General features: G+C 43.8%; 2 protein-coding genes across 3 annotated transcripts; both read left to right on the top strand.

Annotated features, from left to right (window-relative positions):
• The first annotated feature begins 330 nt into the window (after positions 1-330).
• LOC121027592 (tripartite motif-containing protein 60-like) lies at positions 331-10,964 on the top strand. Of its 2 annotated transcripts, none has more exons than XM_040471160.1 (3): positions 331-2,033; positions 2,361-2,513; positions 9,005-10,964. In XM_040471160.1, the coding sequence occupies exon 3, from the start codon at positions 9,292-9,294 to the stop codon at positions 10,705-10,707; it is 1,416 nt and encodes a 471-aa protein (XP_040327094.1). In that variant the 5' UTR covers positions 331-2,033; positions 2,361-2,513; positions 9,005-9,291; the 3' UTR covers positions 10,708-10,964. The 2 variants fall into 2 exon arrangements, with proteins under 2 accessions (XP_040327094.1, XP_040327090.1); XM_040471156.1 differs by lacking the exon at positions 331-2,033 and adding an exon at positions 2,055-2,163.
• Positions 10,965-16,524: 5,560 nt separating this feature from the next.
• On the top strand, positions 16,525-17,934 carry LOC121035007 (putative tripartite motif-containing protein 75). Its single transcript, XM_040482386.1, has one exon. The coding sequence runs from the start codon at positions 16,525-16,527 to the stop codon at positions 17,932-17,934; it is 1,410 nt and encodes a 469-aa protein (XP_040338320.1).
• Positions 17,935-18,555: the final 621 nt, after the last annotated feature.

Below are 18,555 nucleotides of genomic sequence, written 5' to 3'. Positions count from 1 at the left end.
AATAAAATAAAATAAAATAAAATAAAATAAAATAAAATAAAATAAAATAAAATAAAGTAAAGTAAAATAAAATAAAATAAAAATAAATAAAAAAGCAGAAACCATTATAATTTTACAATCCCAAATTTATTAAAAAGTTTAGGCAATGACCAGTATGCCTACTAACATCACAAAAAGTGAGGAAAAAACTAAGAACAAAACAAGCATTATTGACCTCATGAAGAGAGCACATAACAGAGTGAAAAGATTTTCCTTTAATCAGGAACACAAATACCTGCACCCAAAAATATTGCTGTGAAACTTCTTTAAAATTAAAATTGTTTACTGAATGTCATGAAAATAATTCATGTGTGAAAATGGCTACACAGTGACTTCATGTGTTCTAGTCCATTCCCTAGAATCTGGACATTACCTGGAACAGCTTCTTGTGCAAACCTTCCAAATAACCTACTCATATGAGAATGTATATTGCATGAGTTTGGGTATATGTATTTAAGAAATGGGAGCATCCTGTGTATTCTGTAAATATTTCTTTGAATATTTTATCTAGGAGGTAGTCCATGTCCTCACATATAGTTCATTCTGTTTTAAAACGTGTTGCACACTTGGGTAAATGTCTAAATGGGAAATATTAAAAATGTAATAAATGTTCTTTGGAGAGCTTTAGGGTGTGCTTTCCCCTCCATTGCTATGCCCCCAATATGTTTTCTTCAACTTGTTAGCTAAAAATACTCACTGGTTTATATGTATTTACTCACTGGTTTATATCTAAAGGCTACTGAAAGATACAAATCAACAGCCAATGAAGGGATGAATAGGGCAAGATTCCAAAAGAGCTTCTGTCCTTTCAGAGTTTGGGGCCCAGCATGGTGGCCGGTGAACCTCTGGTTTACCAACCTGCAAGCTTTCCAAACTCCCCTCCTTTTTTGGGTTTTTGTGGAAGCTTCACTGCTTTGCGATTATTGGTCATTGGTGACTGATTCACCCTCCAGCCTCTCCCCCCATCGCCAGAAATCAGGGGTGGGACTGTATATTCCAACCCTCCATTCTTGGTCAGTTCCTCTGGCAACCAGCCCTCCCACCCCAAGATCTTTCGGGAATTTCTAAAAGTCACCTCGCTGCCATAAAATCAGTTATGGTTGAGCTTGTTATGAATAACAAAACACCCATTTCACCTTTACACACTGAAGGAACTGAAGACAAGAGACTAAGCATTACAACAGAAGATACTTCCATTACTCTTATCACCCGCAAAGGTACAAGTGTTTTAGGGGCTGTGAGACAGAAACCATGCACAAAGACCAAAAATATATATGAGAAGTATATGTGGGACATCTGGATGATGACCACATGACAGTAGGCTATTCGTCTGAGAATCCAGCCGTCTGATTTCAATTGAAAGTAATACCTTAACTTTATTATTTCTTCTGCAAATACCTCTTTCGGTCCCACTTGGGTGTTAATTTATGAGTTCAGAAGTACTTAGTTACTGATCCTTCAGCCTTGAAGACTTTATCAAGTTGTCCAACTAATTCACCTTAAGAAGAACTTCAAGGAGAGACCTGGGTGAGCCTGCGTTGGTGGGGCATAATCCTCCTACAGGGTGGGACAGACCCACCCAAGCACTCACTGAGATGCAAATTGATCCAAAGAGGATTGTTTTTTCAATGCTAACTACACCCTCACCTACGACAAGTAATCTCAGTAATCCCACACTAGATGAAGTGGTTACAGCAGAACTCCTCACTCCTTCACAGTCTGGGAGGAGGGTGGGGTATCGAAGATTTTAAAAACTGCCTGCTGTATGGTTTGGCCTTATTTTGGCTCTCAAGTTTGTCACAGGAATATAAATATTAGCAACTCGAGTTAAATTGGGACTAATATCTTTAATCACTTAGCCTTACAACCCCCAGCCACCCTCAGGATCTCTTCCCATTCTCCCCCTCCAAGCAGGGTCATTGAGCATGCACAAGCGCAGGCCCATAGCTGCCACCACTTCCGGGAGAACAGGCCAATCACAGCACGGAACAAATGTGAGTCTCTGACGCAGGAAACCGCGCTCTGCGGGGGGGATGTTGGGGTCGTTAATCTGTGGCCAGCCTGTCTTTGAACCGAGTGCGAGTGCGCAGCGCCTTGCTTGAGCCGCTGAACCGCTTGCTGCAGGTAAGCAGGAAGGGCCTTTCGTCCTGAGGCTTAGCTGAGCAAGGGCTTCCTGGGCCTCTTCTAGGCTCCATATGTGGGGGTGCTTGTGCACGACTGGGTCTCTCAGATTCTTGCAAGACTCTTTGAGAACTACAGGAATCTCCTTACAAGTGCCCCCTGTCCCCCCCCCCCCAGTTGTTTGTGTTTTTTTTTTAAAGAAATACAGGATTTCTGGGCCTGCCTCATCTTAAATCCATGTAGTCGTAACGGAGGTGGTATGACTGCGTTACATGAGATTTTTATCGGGACGACAGTTTTCAAGTTGCAAAGTGGCCACGTGATCTCCAAAGAAGGATTGTTGGGGTGTGAAGGTAAGAACCTCCAACCCACAGTACCAGCACCTCCCTGACGTAGTCAGTGTCATCCTTTGCTCCTCATTTGTAGGCCTTGGAGGTACGGAATTTCCCTTTTTTTTAACTGTAAGGTGAGGCTCTGGTATGTTAAACATCATTTCAAGTCGCAGGGATCGAATCTTGAGAGCTGAGGATCTACTACAAATTTAGTTTATTAGCCCAACATTTTTTTTTTTTTATTGAGTTCATACTAGCCAATATTTTTCAGCAGCCACAAGAATTAGAGAAGGTAATACAGCTTTGAGAAAAAATAGAGAAGAATTCAGACCATGAACCATAGGCTCCCATGTCATTAACAAAAAAAGAGTGTAAAACCACAAGTATGATCTGTGCTATGACCGAAAGATGTGTGGAGCCAGGAAATGAGAGTATGCCCCAGATGTTGGTGCTCTCTAAGTCTTATTATTCATACAAGTAATGAAAGAGGCTTGCTGTAGAGTTATGGAACTGATTGAAGGGATAGCGTAGAAGGCAGCAGTCACAATAGCAGGCTGTTTGTAGCTTGCACTGGGAAAATGGCCCCAAAGGTGTTTATTTCATCTCATGGCTTGAGTCTGGAAGGGGAGTTAGAGTACATAAGTATGTGCAAAGGGGAGGACCCACTGGGAATCTAGATCTGTGCAGGAACACCACCCACCTCCTTTTTATTTTAAATGAAATCCGCTTACCGACTTAAGCTCAGGTCATGATCTCACGGATCATGAGTTTGAGCCCTGTGCCGGGCTCTGGGCTGACTGACAGCTCAGAGCCTGGAGGCTGCTTCCGATTCAGTATTTTCCTCTCTCTCTGCCCCTCCTCCACTCACCTTCTGTCTCTCTCCCCTTCAAAAATAAACGTTAAATGAAATACTCTTAAATTTTTTTTTCAGGGGTGCCTGGGTGGCTCCGTGGGTTAGGGGTTCGACTTCGGCTCAGGTCATGACCTCACAGTACATGGGTTCCAGCCCCGAGTCAGGCTCTGTGCTGACAGTTCGGAGCCTGGAGCCTGCTTCAGATTCTGTGTCTCCCTCTGTCTGCTTCTCCCCGCTTGTGCTCACAGGGGGAAAAAAAAAACCTTTTTTTCATGCTTATTTTTGAGAGAGCGAAAGCATGAGTGGGGAAGGGGCAGAGAAAGAGGGAGAGAGAATCCCAAGTAGGCTCGCATATCAGTGTAAAGCCTTACTCGCAGGTCAGTCCCATGAACTGTGAGATCATGACCTGAGCCAAGATCAAGAGTCGGCCTCTCAACTGAGTGAGCCACCCGGGTGCCCCTGAAATACTCTTTTTATTTATTTACTTATTTATTTTTAATGTTTGTTTATTTTGAGAGAGAGGACGCATGAGTGTAAGTGGGGTAGGGGCAGAGAGAGAGAGGGAGATAGAGAATCCCAAGCTGTCTTAATGATGCTCAGTGCAGAGCCTGACACAGGGCTCTGGGGTCCCACGACCCTGGGATTGTGACCTGAGCCAAAATCAAGAGTTTGAACACTTAATTAACTGAGCCACCCAGGCACCCCTGAAATACTCTTATTTATTTTATTTATTTTTTAATATTTATTATTTTTGAGAGGGAGAGAGAGAGAAAGCGAGGAAGGGGCAGAGAGCTCGTAGGGGCAGAGGATCCGAAGCAGGCTCTGTACTGACAGTAGAGAACCCAATGTGGGGCTCAAACTCACGAACCATGAGGTCATTACCTGGGCCAAACTTGGGCCGAAGTCTGACACTTAACTGACTGAGCCAGCCAGGTGCCCCAAAATACGGAATTTTAAACAAAGATTAGGGATTCTCGTCGTGACAGTGTTATTCATGAAAAGTTAGACTGGAATATCAGAACAACTTGAAGACACATTATCACTACTTTGTTTCTTTTTATTGTGTGGGAGAGGAAAAGTAATTATCCCTCTACCCCTCTAGGTTCTTGGCTGAAACCCCATCTGTAATAAAAGGCAAATTAACAGGAGAAAATAATTTAATTATGTACTCCATCTGTACATAAGGGAGATTCACAAAGATATGAGACTCAAAAAAGGTGGCGTGAGTGTAAGTGGGCAGCTCATCCTGAACTAAGGAAAGAGATCTAGGTCTAAGGCTTCAAAGGGGAGGAAGGCAATTCATAGGACACTGAAAAGAGAAAGTATCTGGTAAATGAAGTTTGCCCCGCCCAGGTGAAAAAGTTGTCTAGTAATAGTTCTCTTCTTGGCACAGGCCCCCATTCTATTGTAAATTGCCCTTTCAAAAGGGTAGCTTCTGGTCTGTTTTCAGAGCTTCCGTGTCTGCTATTTCTCCAAATAATCAGCTCCAAATCATCCTTGTGATTTGGCATCCTTATGCCAAAGAGGCATATTTTTGAATGGCATATCATGCTATCCTCCAATTGCAATATAATAAAAAAAATTTTTTTTTAATGTAATAATACCTTGCTGCTTCAAAATTAAAATCTGGGGCGCCTGGGTGGATCACCTGGTTAAGCATCTCACTCTTGATTTCAGCTCAAGTCAAGATTTCTTGGTCATGAGATCAAGCCCTGCATCGGGTTCTTTTCTGACAGCATGGAGCCTGCTTGGGATTCTCTCTCTCCCTCTCTGTCTACCTCTCCCCCACTCACACATGCGCTTGCTCTCTCTCTCAAAATAAATAAATAAACATTTAAAACAATTAGAATCTATTCAAACTTTCTCTGCCAAACCACCATGAGCAGTTAGCATCTTTTTTACTCATTAAAGGAGAAACAATAATAAGATATATTAACAATAACAATAAGATATATAGTGGCTTTTAGACTAAGACAGTGTTATAGTATATACTTTAATAGATTATATGATATAATAAATATCTAGGCAGTTGGGTCAGATTTCTAAGAGCTTTCTTCACTTTGAAGTTTTATAAGATTTTCTAATAATACTTATGTCTATGGGTTCCCAAGACTACCTTACATTCAGACATTGCTACAAGGACTCCAGGCTTAGAGTAAAATGTACTCACAGCTATGACTGATTATAGTGAATGGATACAAAGCAAAATCAGCGAAAGGAAAAGGTGCATGAGTTGAAGTCTGGAGGAGACCATGGCAAACAGCCAACAGTTCTTACCCAGTTAAGTCACATAGGACTCATTTAATTCCTTCAGCAACAAGTTATGATAACGTGTGAATTGTCTATCAGGGAAGCTCTTAGATGCTTATTTTTTCTTTGGGAACAGGTCATGAGGTCAGCCTCTGCTTAGGATGTATCAGATTTCCAGATTATCAGAAGGAATGCTGGTAGCTAGCATAAACCACATGAGTTACACTGATACTTTAGGCTCGGTGAGCCATTGTTATCAGAGAAGGATGGGAACCCTTCCAAAATCCAAGTTCTCAGATAGAAGCCAAGGGCCAACCTTGCAAGCAGGCCCTTCTAAGGACAGCAAGCAATCTTAGGCCTATTATGATCACTCTTTTCTGCACAATAGCACTTACTGAGCATCTGTTCTGGTCAGGCAGTGCCTGCCACCCCCATGCGCTTAGATGTATTCACCAACCCGAAAGTTCTCCAACCCGGTTTTTATCTAGGTCTCATTACATTTACATGGTTGATTAAATCACTGGCCTTGGGTGATTACCTCGATCTCATCTGTGCCTCTCCTCAGGAGGATACAGGATAGGGCTGATGGTTCTGACCCACTAATCATCCCTGGATCTTTTTGGTGGCCTGCCCCCTTCTGCAGCTATCTTAGGGGTCCTTAGCCATCACTCAGCTCATTAGCATACAGAGTGCATCCTTATCACTATGGGGTGAGTCCAAGGGTGTTAAGAGCCCTATGTCAGGAACCTGGGACAAAGGCCAAATATATATTTCTTATGTCACCCAGAAAAATGTAGTGTGCTTAATGGCTTAGTATGCTAGTAGTTGATAGCATTTAATATTATGACTTTGGATAAGCCTGTTCAAGTCTCATAAATTTAAGTTTCACAGCTGTAATTGAAGATTTTAACTCTCAAGTGTCAAGGCTCAGCATTTTACCCTACTTGAAACTAATAAGTTAGCCTGTTGATGTTTCATGGTTGCTGCCAGATGACACAACTCCTGGGTCAGAGACAGGACTCAGTTACTACTGGCACAGCCAATAGCATGAACATCAGATTGGTGTCAGTTTCCCATCTCTCCCAAGTCTCACCAGCTGGATGCTGTGTACGCTGTGGGTTTGTGACACAGCCAAAGAACCCTGAGTTTGGGGGATCCACTTTTATAGCAAGCATGTTCTTGGGGCGCCTGGATGGCTCAGTCATTTAACCGTATGATTTCGGCTCAGGTCATGATCTCGCGGTTCGTGGGTTCGAGCCCCACATCAGGCTCTGTGCTGACAGAGCCTGAAGCCTGCTTCAAATTGTCTCCTCCTCTCTCTGCCCCTCCCATGCTCATGCTCTATCTTTCTCTGTCTCTCAAAAATAAATAAACATAAAAAAAAAAAAAAGCCATGTTCTTGGTCTCCTACAGCGCTCTGCATACCATGTTCAGGATTTTTTTTAGAGTTTTTTTTATTTTTTTTTGAGAGAGAGAGAGCAAGCAAGGAAGGGGCAGAAAGAGCGGGAGACAGAGGATCTGAAGCAGGCTCTATGCTGAACGTAGAGATCTTGATTCAGGGCTCATACTCACAAACCGTGAAATCATGACCTGAGCCAAAGTCAGATGCTTAACCAACTGAAATACCCAGGCGCCCCCACCATGTTGAGGATTTAAAGTGCATTCAGGGGCGCCTGGGTGGCGCAGTCGGTTAAGCGTCCGACTTCAGCCAGGTCACGATCTCGCGGTCCGTGAGTTCGAGCCCGCATCAGGCTCTGGGCTGATGGCTCGGAGCCTGGAGCCTGTTTCCGATTCTGTGTCTCCCTCTCTCTCTGCCCCTTCCCCGTTCATGCTCTGTCTCTCTCTGTCCCAAAAATAAATAAAAACGTTGAAAAAAAATAAATAAAGTGCATTCAGAAGCTGGAAGATTTTAAGCACTAGAAAGAGATGTTAGGAGTTGTATATTCAAAGAAAGTTCTTATTACTTGAATTGCGAATGGATGCAGAATGCAAGAATGGAAGCAGGCTGACCAGGTAGAAGGGTAGTACCATAATCCTCTTGAGCTGAACACAGCTTGGGCTAGGTTAAGCTTCTGTACTAGGTCCATATATCTTAAAAGGTGGCAGATGATGCACAAATAATACACAGGAAAATCAATGACTATAAAAAGCAAGGGATATAAGTGATTTATTATATGTCCCAGTGCTTTACAAAATGAACTACACAACTTCCCTTTGATTTAAACATCCGGATGAGCCTGAAGGTGATTTTTCTAAAACTTTAACACTTTAGAATAATAATAGATTCACAGGAATTTTGAGAAACAGTACAGAGAGGTTTCATGTACCTATCATCCACATTCCCATGTTTCCAAATACTATATCAAAACCAGGAATTTGATCTTGGTCAAATGACTGTCTAGTTTTATGCCACTTATCACATGTAGACTCACATAGTGGCCACCACAATCAAGTTATAGAACCCATTCCATCACTAATGAGTGTCTTTCATGCTGCCTTATTATAGACACACCCATCACCCACATGATACCAAAACCGTGACACCCACTTTTTTTTTTTTTTTCTTTTTTAGAAAGTGCAAGGGGGGAAAGGCAGAAGGAGAGAGAATCTTAAGCAGGCTCCACACTCAGAGTGGAGCCCGACACGGGGCTCGATCCCACAACCCTGGGATCATAACCTGACCCGAAATGAAGAGTTGGATGCTCAACTGATTGAGCCACCCAGGCCCACCACTTTTTTTAAGTCATATTTAAGAGTAACATTCAAAGATCACAACTCCTTCAGTACTAAGGTACATATTTGCTAAGAGTAGGATATCTTCTTATGTAGCTATGAGGCAATTGTTGAATTCAGGAAGTTTGATTTTTGCTACTGTTGTCTAATGAATAGTCCATATTCATATTTTTGCCATGCTCTGTCCACTTTAGAGCAATGTATATGTCTAGCTAGACTCTAGAAAGCTAAGATCACAAATTTAACTTGTTACTTTAGTTTCTTAACGTAGAAGAAACTTCAGTGCCATTGTACATAGTTTAAGACCATGGACTTGTGGAACGTTCTGTGGTTTCGATTTTAGTGATTGTATTTTTGTGATTAAATTTAGGAATTGCTTTTTCTTTTTTTGCAGGGGGAGCATAAATACTCTGTAAGTGATGTTTTTCTCATTGCAGGCCATCAGTTTATCCCTTCATGGGTCAGGAGGTATTCTTTAGGATTCTGCATTATAAAGGCACTTATTTTTCATATAATTGTTAACAGTGATATTTTGAGATTTTTGTGAATATATCATTACCCAGGAAATTTCGCATAATAGTTTTTGCAGTTATTGATGATTCTTGCCTAAATTAATTATTATATTGTGATAGCACGTCTAGGAGATTTTATAATTGAAAACTTTTCTCACTCATAGGAATGAATGGTTGCTTGCTTGGACCCGTGGCTACTTTGTTGAAGAAGAAAGTCATTAATCTTAAATTTAGGTGAGTTAATCCGTGAGAGAGCTGCAGTCAGTGAATCTTTCTTGCCGTCAAGCTACGGGACAGGACACTACGCAAGACTTCAGTGGCTGCCATCAGAAGCTGGGCCAGTGGAACCTAAAGCTTCGAGGTCTGGGGGAGATCTACTCGCTGGGTCTTGAGCTTACGGCAGGCCTTGCCAAGGGGAACATTCTTACCCACCACCTTCATTCTCTGCTCAATGGAGTTTGTAACAGCCCTGGTACACCTCCAGGAAGAGTCTAACTGCCCCATCTGTCTGGACTACTTGAAAGACCCAGTGACTATAAACTGTGGGCACAACTTCTGTCGCTCCTGCATCAACATGATGTGGAAGGATCTAGAAGGTACCTTCCCCTGTCCTGTCTGCCGTTTTTGCTTTCGTAACAAAAACTTACGGAGCAACCGCCAGCTCAGTAATTTGACTGAAATTGCTAAACTACTGCAGGTCAGAAGGAGCAAGAGAAAAAGGCAGGAAGAATATTCCGTGTGTGAGAAACACAATCAGTTTCTGACCCTTTTTTGCGGGAAGGACCTAGAGGTTTTATGTACACAGTGCAGCCTCTCTGTTCAACACCAGAAACACTACATTTGCCCCATTAAGAAAGCTGCCTCTTATCACCGGAAAATTCTAGAATATAGCATTGAGCCCTTGCAGAACAATGTGGAACGAGTTGAAAAAGTGATTTCTCTGCAAGCCAGCAAAATTGTGGAACTGAAAAAGAAGGTAGAGTATAGGAGAGAAGAAATCATTTCTGAATTTGAGCAACTTCGACTGTTTCTGCAAAATCAGCAAGAGGCTCTTCTTAGGCAGATGAAAGATGAAGAGATGGACATTTTAACGAAACTAAATGCCAACCGTATAACATTTTCAGATCATGTTTCTACATTAAAACATCTGCTGAAGGAGGTAGAGTGCAAGTGTGGGCAATCGGAACTGGAATTACTGACACATGTTAAAGGTATCTACCACAGGTATCAAAACCTAAAACGTCCTGAGCTCTTTTTATTCCGATTAAAGAAATACGGACTTAGCCTTCCTCCACAATACTCTGGCTTGGGCAAAATGATCAAGCCATTTCAAGTAGATGTGATTCTAGATCTTGAAACAGCACACCCTCGGCTTATTGTCTCTGAGGATAGAAAAACTGTGCATTATGGAAAGAGAAGAAAATACCTTTGTTATAACCCAAGGAGATTTTACCTCTGCCCTGCTGTCCTGGGTTCTAAGAGATTTAGTTCTGGCCGGCATTACTGGGAGGTCATAGTGGGAAACAAACCTAAGTGGACCTTGGGAGTGTGTCAAGACTGTTTTCCTAGGAATTGGAGGAATCAGCCAGTAGCTGAGGGTGGGTTCTGGGCAATTGGGAGATATATTGAAAGCATTTATGTTATGTTGGGTCCTAAGAGAAGCCAGCTTCTGCCCACAGTAAGACCCACTAAGATTGGCATTTTTTTGGACTATGAGTTGGGTGAGGTTTCCTTTTACAATATGAATGATAGATCTCTTCTCTATACTTTTAATGATTCTTTTACAGAAGCTGTTTGTCCCTATTTCTATGTTGGAATAGATTCTGAACCTCTTAAAATCTCTTCAGTAACAGATGATGAAAGATGAAGTACCTGGGAAAGAAACAATGCTGTTTCAGTATCTAGGGATAACTAGTAAATTTAGTCTCAGCAATTCTGGATTCTTGTGGTTTACCACTGAAAACGAGAAGAGATTTTTCTCCTTCATTTTAAGCAACTATAAAACATGAGAGTAACACCAATTTTATAGATGTTTATAGATGCTTTTAGTATCTAAGATAAAGTATTTGAGGATTATGCTACTTAACAAATTTAATAAAATATTTCTGTTGAAATTACCTATAATAAGATGTCTTTATTTTTTACTTTTTAATGTTTGTTTATTTTTGAGAGAGAGAGAGACAGAGTGTGAGCAGGGGAGGGGCAGAGAGAGAGGGAGACACAGAATCTGAAGCAGGCTCCAGGCTCCGAGCTGTCAGCACAGAGCCTGATGTGGGGCTTGAACCCACAAACTGTGAGATCATGACCTGAGCAGAAGTCAGATGCCTAACAGATGGAGCCACTCAGGTGCCCCAACATGTCTTTTAATTATAGTCATTCCTTTACAGTTAAATAAGTTACTTTCTTTTTTTTTTTTTTTTTTTTTTTTACGTTTATTATTTTCGTTAGAGACAGAGCACAAGTGGGGGGAGGGGCAGAGAGAAGGAGACATGGAATCCGGAGCAGGCTCCAGGCTCTGAGCTGTCAGCACAGAGCCCCAGGTAGCGCTTGAGCTCACAAACTGAGATCATGACCTGAGCCTAAGTTGGATGCTTAACCAACTGAGCCACCCAAGCGTCCCTACTTCCATAATTCTTAATAATCATATTCTCCTCTCTCTGTTCCTTTTTTCTTTCTTTCTTTCTTTTTCTTTCTTCTTTTAAATTTACTTATTTATTTTTGTGTAAGAGAGTAAGTGCCAGCAGAGGAGGGGCAGAGAGAGAGAAGGAGAGCGAGAATCCCAAGCAGACTTCATGCCCAGCACGGAACTTAGAGCCCTGATCCCAGAAGCCCTAATCCCAAGACCATGAGATGATGACCTGAGCCAATATCAAAAGTCAGATGCCTAACTGACTAGGACACCCAGGCTCCCTTCTTGTCTTTACTGTGTTTGTTACCAGTTGACACAAATGACTGATTACTATAGATACTGAGATTTTGCTCTTTAAAAACCCTTTCCCTACACATATTTATATAGATCATAGGTAATCTATGTCCCAGTGAACATGATTCTGCATCTCATGTTGCAATCTGAACAAAGTAGCCTATGTGTATAGCTGTCTCTTTCCCCACTATCCTGGGAATTGCCCTCTGTTCTAGAATTCCTTGGTTTAATCCCATGTCTCCCTGCTTGTTTTATCTTTAAATTTGGGGTGTCATCCTCTCTATGTTTTAAAATTTGGGTGATTTGGCACATTTCAAAACGATTTTATTCTACGTATGTTGAGGTGACAGTTAAGCCAAATATACATGGCTACATTTGAAGTCATATAACCTAATTTTCAAAACATACTATTTTTTTTTGAGAAGTCTCATACCATCTGATTCTTGATACTTTGGCTACCATTGTTTTATGATTTTTAAAGACCTTTTTTATTCCTAGTTGTTTTTTTTTTTTTTTTTGAGTTCATTTATTTATTTTAAGGGGGGCACAGAGCAAAGGAGAGAGAGGATCTCAGGCAGGCTCCGCACCTCCAGCTCAGTGCCCGATGTGGGACTCAAACTCAACAAACCGTGAGATCATGACCTGAGCCGAAATCAAGAGTTGGATACTCGACTGACTGAGCCACCTGGGCACCCCTATTCCTAGTGTTTTGAGCTTTGTCCATTTATTTTGCTGAGTGGTGAGATACTTGGTCAGGATTCTCCAGGGAAATAACCAAACAGATGTGTATTTTTAGAGAAAGACTTATCTTAAGGACTTGGCTTAAATGATTATGGAGACTGGCAAATCTATGACCACCGGCATGGCAGATTTTAAAACCAGCAACCTGGAGATCAGAGAAGATTCTATGCTGCAGTTCAAGTACAAAGGTCATCCCATGATAGAATTCTTTCTTGGCTCACGGTAGGTCAGACTTTTGCTCTATTCACCCTTCAATAGACTGAATGAGACTCTCTCACATTAAAAAGTCCACCAATTTAAATGTCAATCTCATCCAAAAACACCCTCAGAGAAACATCCAGAATAATGTTTGACCACATATTCGGCACTGAGGCCCAGCAAAGTGACACATAAAATTAACCATCATGGATATCTTCAATTTGAAATTGTACGAGGTGAGAAAAACTAAGATTCCTATCCTTGAGCAGTGTACTTCCTAGAGTAGAAGAAACAGACAATCAAATAATAAATATAAAGCATTGATAAAGCAAGGTAGAAGCTAATAAAGCTTGATGGGTAGGTACAGAGCATGGGAGTACTGTGGGTGGGGGAGGGTTAGCTACCTGAAGTTGGCTGGTCGGCGTAGGTATTTAAAATTTTTTCTTTAATATTTATTTTTGAAGGAAAGAGAAAGAGCAGGAGCAGGGGAGGAGAGAGAGGGAGACACAGAATCTGAAACAGCCCTCAGGCTATGAGCTGTCAGCACGGCCTGATGCTGCACTCGAACTCACAAACCACAAGATCATGACCTGAGCTGAAGTTGGTCGCCTAACAGACTGAGCCACCCAGGCACCCCTGTGTAATAATTTTAGAGAACATGGAATCAGAGCCGAACTCTGGATGAGGGAAGAGCAGTGGTGGAGCATTGCAGAGAGACCGGCTGGAGCAAATGTTACGGAGAAGGGATTGGCAGAAGGGACCTGGGCCAACACTGAAGCCTGTTAGTGGAGTAGAATGAGTGCAAGGAGAGTCTAAGTGAGGTCAGAGAGGTGAGTTGTGGGGAAAAGGGAGAAAAACCAGCCTTGGTAGGGTCACATAGGCCATTTGAGGTATTTTAGTCTGTGAAATAAATGGGAGTCCTTAGAGGCTTTGGTGGTGGGAGAGAGTAACTTTACCAGACTTTCCTGTTCAACAATCTCTCCTCTCTATCTACATTGGCCTACATGCTCTTCCTGGAGCATAGCAGGTTCTTTCTTAATATTTCTTTTTTTTTTTTTTTTTCTTTCTTAATATTTCTTAATGTTACTTGTTGAAGAATTAGGGACGCCTGGCTGGCTTAGTTGGTTGAGCGCCAACTTCAGCTCAGGTCATGATCTCATGGTTTGTGAGTTCAAACCCTATGTCAGGCTCTGTGCTGACAGCTCAGAGCCTGGAGCCTGCTTCGGATCCTGTGTCTCCCTCTCTCTCTGCCCCTCCCCGCTGACACTCTGTCTCTCTCAAAAATAAATAAACATTCAAATTAGACTATGTAATTAACATTGTCCTTGCTGGCTTGATTTAATCACAAGTAATAATCTCCCTACCTCTATCCAGGGTGGCACCTGGGCCAGACCTTGCCCTCCCTCTTGGAGGGAGGACCCACCACTCTTTGGTGGGTGGGGTCTCCATGACTCCACCTTGCTAGTAGGATATATACATATATGCAATGGTCACATCACTGACCCAGCAATCTCCTGCAAAACTGTCTTCTGAGAACTCTTTTAGAGACCGGCCTCACAGACCTCCCATAGTCACCTGCTCCAGGTAAGCCCAGAGATGGTATAACGTAGGTACAGGAGGCTGGAGCATGGTAAGACTGGTGGCGTCCTGATGCCTCTTCTGTATAGTGCCTAAGATCAAACCTTAAGGAAAAGCAAACTTGGATTCAGGTTATTCTTTTTTAAAGTTTATTTATTTATTTTGAGAGAGAGAGACAAGTGGGGGGGGTGGGGGAGGGGCAGAGACAGAGAGAGGGAGAGAGAAAATCCTAAGCAGGCTCTGAACAGACAGTGCAGAGCCCGAGGCCAGGCTTGAACTCATGAACTGGGAGATAATGACCTGAGCCAAAACCAAGACTCAATGCTTAACTGACTGAGCCACCCAGATGCCCCAGGATTCAGGTTAAGAACCATTCTTGTATTATGGTTTATTTTATTCAATGACCCTTGTCCTAGGTCATATAAATACTGCTAAAAATACAGACACCATGATCCCAGCCAGTCCTAGAGGTTCCCAATATCTGTGTGACAAAGCCTCCAGAGGTGCTGATCTGAAGCCCAGTGTGGAATCCTTTCCAGCATCTTTTTTTTTTTTAATTTTTTTTTTTAACATTTATTTATTTTTGAGACAATGCAAGAGACAGAGCATGAGCTGCAGAGGGACAGACAGAGGGAGACACAGAATCTGAGGTGGGCTCCAGGCTCCATGCTGTCAGCACAGAGCCCGACGCGGGGCTCGAACTCACGAACCGTGAGATCACGACCTGAGTTGAAGTTGAATGCTCAACTGACTGAGCCACCGAGGCACCCTCCTTTCCAGCATCTTAGTGAGGGGTGGTTTGTGAATAGGTGGGGAATGGAGGGATGAGAGCTATGGGGCCAGGATCCCTAGTACTCAGGTCCTGTATAAACTTCATCTTCCTTAATCTCACCGTCTGCTTACAGATGCACAGAGAGTATAAGCAGGTTTGGCCAAAGTCACTAAGTTCTTAAGGGAGGCCCAGAAACTTGGCCAAGCTTAGTCATTCAACAGCTTTAGCCTAGGACTTAGGAGATAACTTGCAGATACAGTCATCGTGGGGATAACGTGGAGATTATAGATCTGTGGGGAATGCAGAGCTCCAAAATGCACATTAATCTGCAACATCAGAGTTGAAAGAAAAATCATGGTACAGACTCTGGTGTTGTGGCAGTGGTGAGTGAGGTGATCCAGCAGGGAGGTCACTTCTCAGCCTTTTGGCCTCCTTGAGAAATCAGTAACAGCTTCAAAGAAAAAGCTCCATGCCCTCTTCTCAGGATCCTGTCCTAACAAGTACTCACTACTTGGTAGCTCACTATTCACTTCAGAAAGTATTGTGTGTATGTGTGTGTTTCTCAGCTTTTTCTCACACTGAATTCCTGATCTCCAAATTCATTCTGTGCATTATGTGAAAAATTAGTTTTCCAAGTTGGCAGGGACCTCAGAGTAAATTTAATCTAGTCCAAATCCCATCTACTATGTACAGAGTTGGATATAGCTTCCAGTTGAGAAACTCAAGTGAAAAGAAAATTTTGGTATATTATGAATCCAGTGCTGTCAGAAATGTCTGTGGTTTAAGCCAAAAAATACCAAGTTCTTTCAATAGATTTTTGACTATTGAAATGATTGAAGTGGAGATTTATACTTTGTTTACCTGAGTAGAGGTGAGGATATTAGAGATGAGGATATTATATAACATTCCCCAGGTCCCCCAGATAGTAGGTGACTACAGAGAAATCTCACCCAGGGTCAAAAGATCTAGTCCACACGTTCTCCACAGTCCCATTTAGCCCCTCTTTGGTTGACGTGGGTGTAGGTGGAATCCTGGGGGTGGAGAGGAGAATTGATGGCTGCCTCAACTGTGGCAGTGGGCAAGGCCACCAAACAAATGGTCATTTTTGTTACATGAAACAATGTTTTCTCATCTCTAGGGACGAATCGGCACTTTAAAGTTGTGTCTGCCTTCTGCCCAAGAGAATTGCTGACCTTGGCTTCACATCCCCTGGGCTGCCGAGGACAGCTGGCTGCCCAGCTCATCGGGGATCACCTGCAGGTGGTGAACAGAGCTCCTCCGGGCATCTACGACTGCACCTGAGGCCAGTGGCCTCCTGGGACAGCAAGGCTGCTCTCGTTTGACAAAAGGACATCCAGGACAGGAAAGGACAGCAAAATCTGAGGGTGTGCCTGCCTCTCACGGGAGGACTCCTGCAGGGCACCACCTCCAGAAGAGCCACGTCGGTCCAGAAAGACGTTTATCTGGGCCCAATGGCAGCGTCGTCAGCCCTGGCAGGACTCCAGGCACAAGCCAACTGCCCCATCTGTCTGGACTACCTGAGAGACCCCGTCACCACCGAATGTGGGCACAACTTCTGTCGCTGCTGCATCCGGCAATCCTGGGCTGATCTCAGCGACAGCTTCCCTTGCCCCGTCTGCCGCCACCCAGGCCGAGAGAGGCACTTGAGGAGCAACGCCCAGCTGGGAAGGGTGATCGACGTCGCCAAGCTCCTGCACATCAGCAGGAGCAAGAGGGAGAGGCGGGACGAGAGGCATCTGTGCGAGAAGCACAACCGGGTCCTGACCCTCTTCTGTGCGGAGGACCTGCAGGTGTTGTGTCCCGCGTGCGTGCGGCCCCCTGACCACCGGGGCCACCGGGTGAGGCCCGTGGAGGAGGCCGCCTCCCGGCACAGGCAAAGGCTCGGCAGTTACGTGGAGCCCCTGAAGAGGCAGCTGGCAGTCGTGCGGCAGCTGGTAGCCACCCAAGACAGGAGACTCTTAGAGCTGGGAGAGCAGGTGCAATGCCAGAGACAGAAGTTAGCCTCTGAGTTTGAGCACCTGAACCGGTCTGTAGCCCGGCAGCAAGAGGCAGTTCTGTCAAGGCTGGCCGAAGAGGAGAAGGACATTCAGCAGAAACTCTGTGCAAACATAACGGCGTTTTCAGACCACGTTTCCACCCTCCGAGGTCTCCTGAAGGAGGTGGCCGAGAGGAGTGTGATGTCAAAGGTGAAACTGCTGACGGACCTGGGGGGTGTCTATGGCCGGTGTGAGCGCCAGGAGCCCCCAGCTCTCTACTCTTTCCAGTTAAGGAGAGAAGGCTGCAGTCTCCCCCCGCAGTACTTGGCTCTGCAGAAGATCATACAGAGGTTCCGACAAGAAGTTACCCTGGATCCTGAAACAGCACATCCTCATCTGCTTGTGTCTGAGGATAGGACATCTGTGACACTCGTGAGGGAAAGGCCAAGCGTCCCTCAGCATCCAAAGAGACTTCTGACGGATCCCGTCGTCCTGGGTTCCGAGGGCTTCGATGGGGGCCGACACTACTGGGAGGTGCAGCTGGGTGACAAGAGCGAGTGGGCCGTGGGGGTCTGTGAGGACCCCCTCTCCTGGAAGGGACAGCGGCCCCTGTCAGGACAGAACAGACGCTGGACAGTTCAGCTGCAGGATGGTGCCTATGTGGCACAAGGGGCTGTTCCTGTCACTCTTGTGTTGAAGGAAAAGCCCAGAGGGGTGGGCGTTTATCTGGACTGTGAGTTGGGGGAGATTTCCTTTTACAGTTTGAACAAGTCTCACATCCATTCGTTCACCGATGCATTTTCTGAAGTACTAAAGCCTTACTTCTGTGTGGGGAGGGACCCTAAACCTCTTACCATCTGTGCGGTAAGGGATCTTGAAGGATGAATTGAGAGTGGGCTTCATTCTCTTTCTGTAATTTATGGACACTGGGTGGAATATTGGACAACTATCAGTGAATATAACACCCCCCAATTTTTTCTTTCTTGATCATTGACTCTTTTTATTAATACAACTTGTATTTCTTTTCCCCATGGACATTCTGGAGAGCAAAGAGGAGCCCAGAGCTGAGCCAAAAGAGCACCTTGGGAGGGTTTTAGTGACCTGCTGGCCCCTCCTTGTGTTCCTTCCCCTCCAAATGGGGGCCACCTTTTCTCCTCTGCCTCCACTTGCTTGTTGGCTCAATTATGATTGTTCTCTGTCACCTTCCAGATTGCATTAAAGATAGCTGGAAATAAAAAGCACTTACAATAGGACAAAGTCAAATGAAGATAAAAAATGATATCAAACTATTAGTTGGAAGATGAGGGAAACACACACTGGAAACTTGGATAGAAAATGGTAATGGGCGATAAGCAAATCTCTATTTTGGTCCTGTTTTCACTGATGATAAGTACTGATTTGGTATGAGTAAGGGTAGTGCAGTGACTCTTAGCTCAGTGGGTGATTGGTTTTTCCATGATTATTGAGCATTTACTAGTGCCAAGCCCTGTTCAGGATATAGAGATG

The sequence above is a fragment of the Herpailurus yagouaroundi genome, unplaced genomic scaffold (assembly GCF_014898765.1).
Source record: "Herpailurus yagouaroundi ecotype Mexico unplaced genomic scaffold, PumYag 28, whole genome shotgun sequence".
Taxonomy (NCBI): domain Eukaryota; kingdom Metazoa; phylum Chordata; class Mammalia; order Carnivora; family Felidae; genus Herpailurus; species Herpailurus yagouaroundi.
Note: the sequence above shows the minus strand (reverse complement) of the source record. Positions and strands in the feature narration are given on the sequence as shown.

What these genes read in the sequence shown, in the direction of transcription:
- LOC121027592 (XM_040471160.1), top strand. Translation starts at nt 9,292, where the DNA reads ATGGAGTTTGTAACAGCCCTGGTACACCTCCAGGAAGAGTCTAACTGC.
- LOC121035007 (XM_040482386.1), top strand. Translation starts at nt 16,525, where the DNA reads ATGGCAGCGTCGTCAGCCCTGGCAGGACTCCAGGCACAAGCCAACTGC.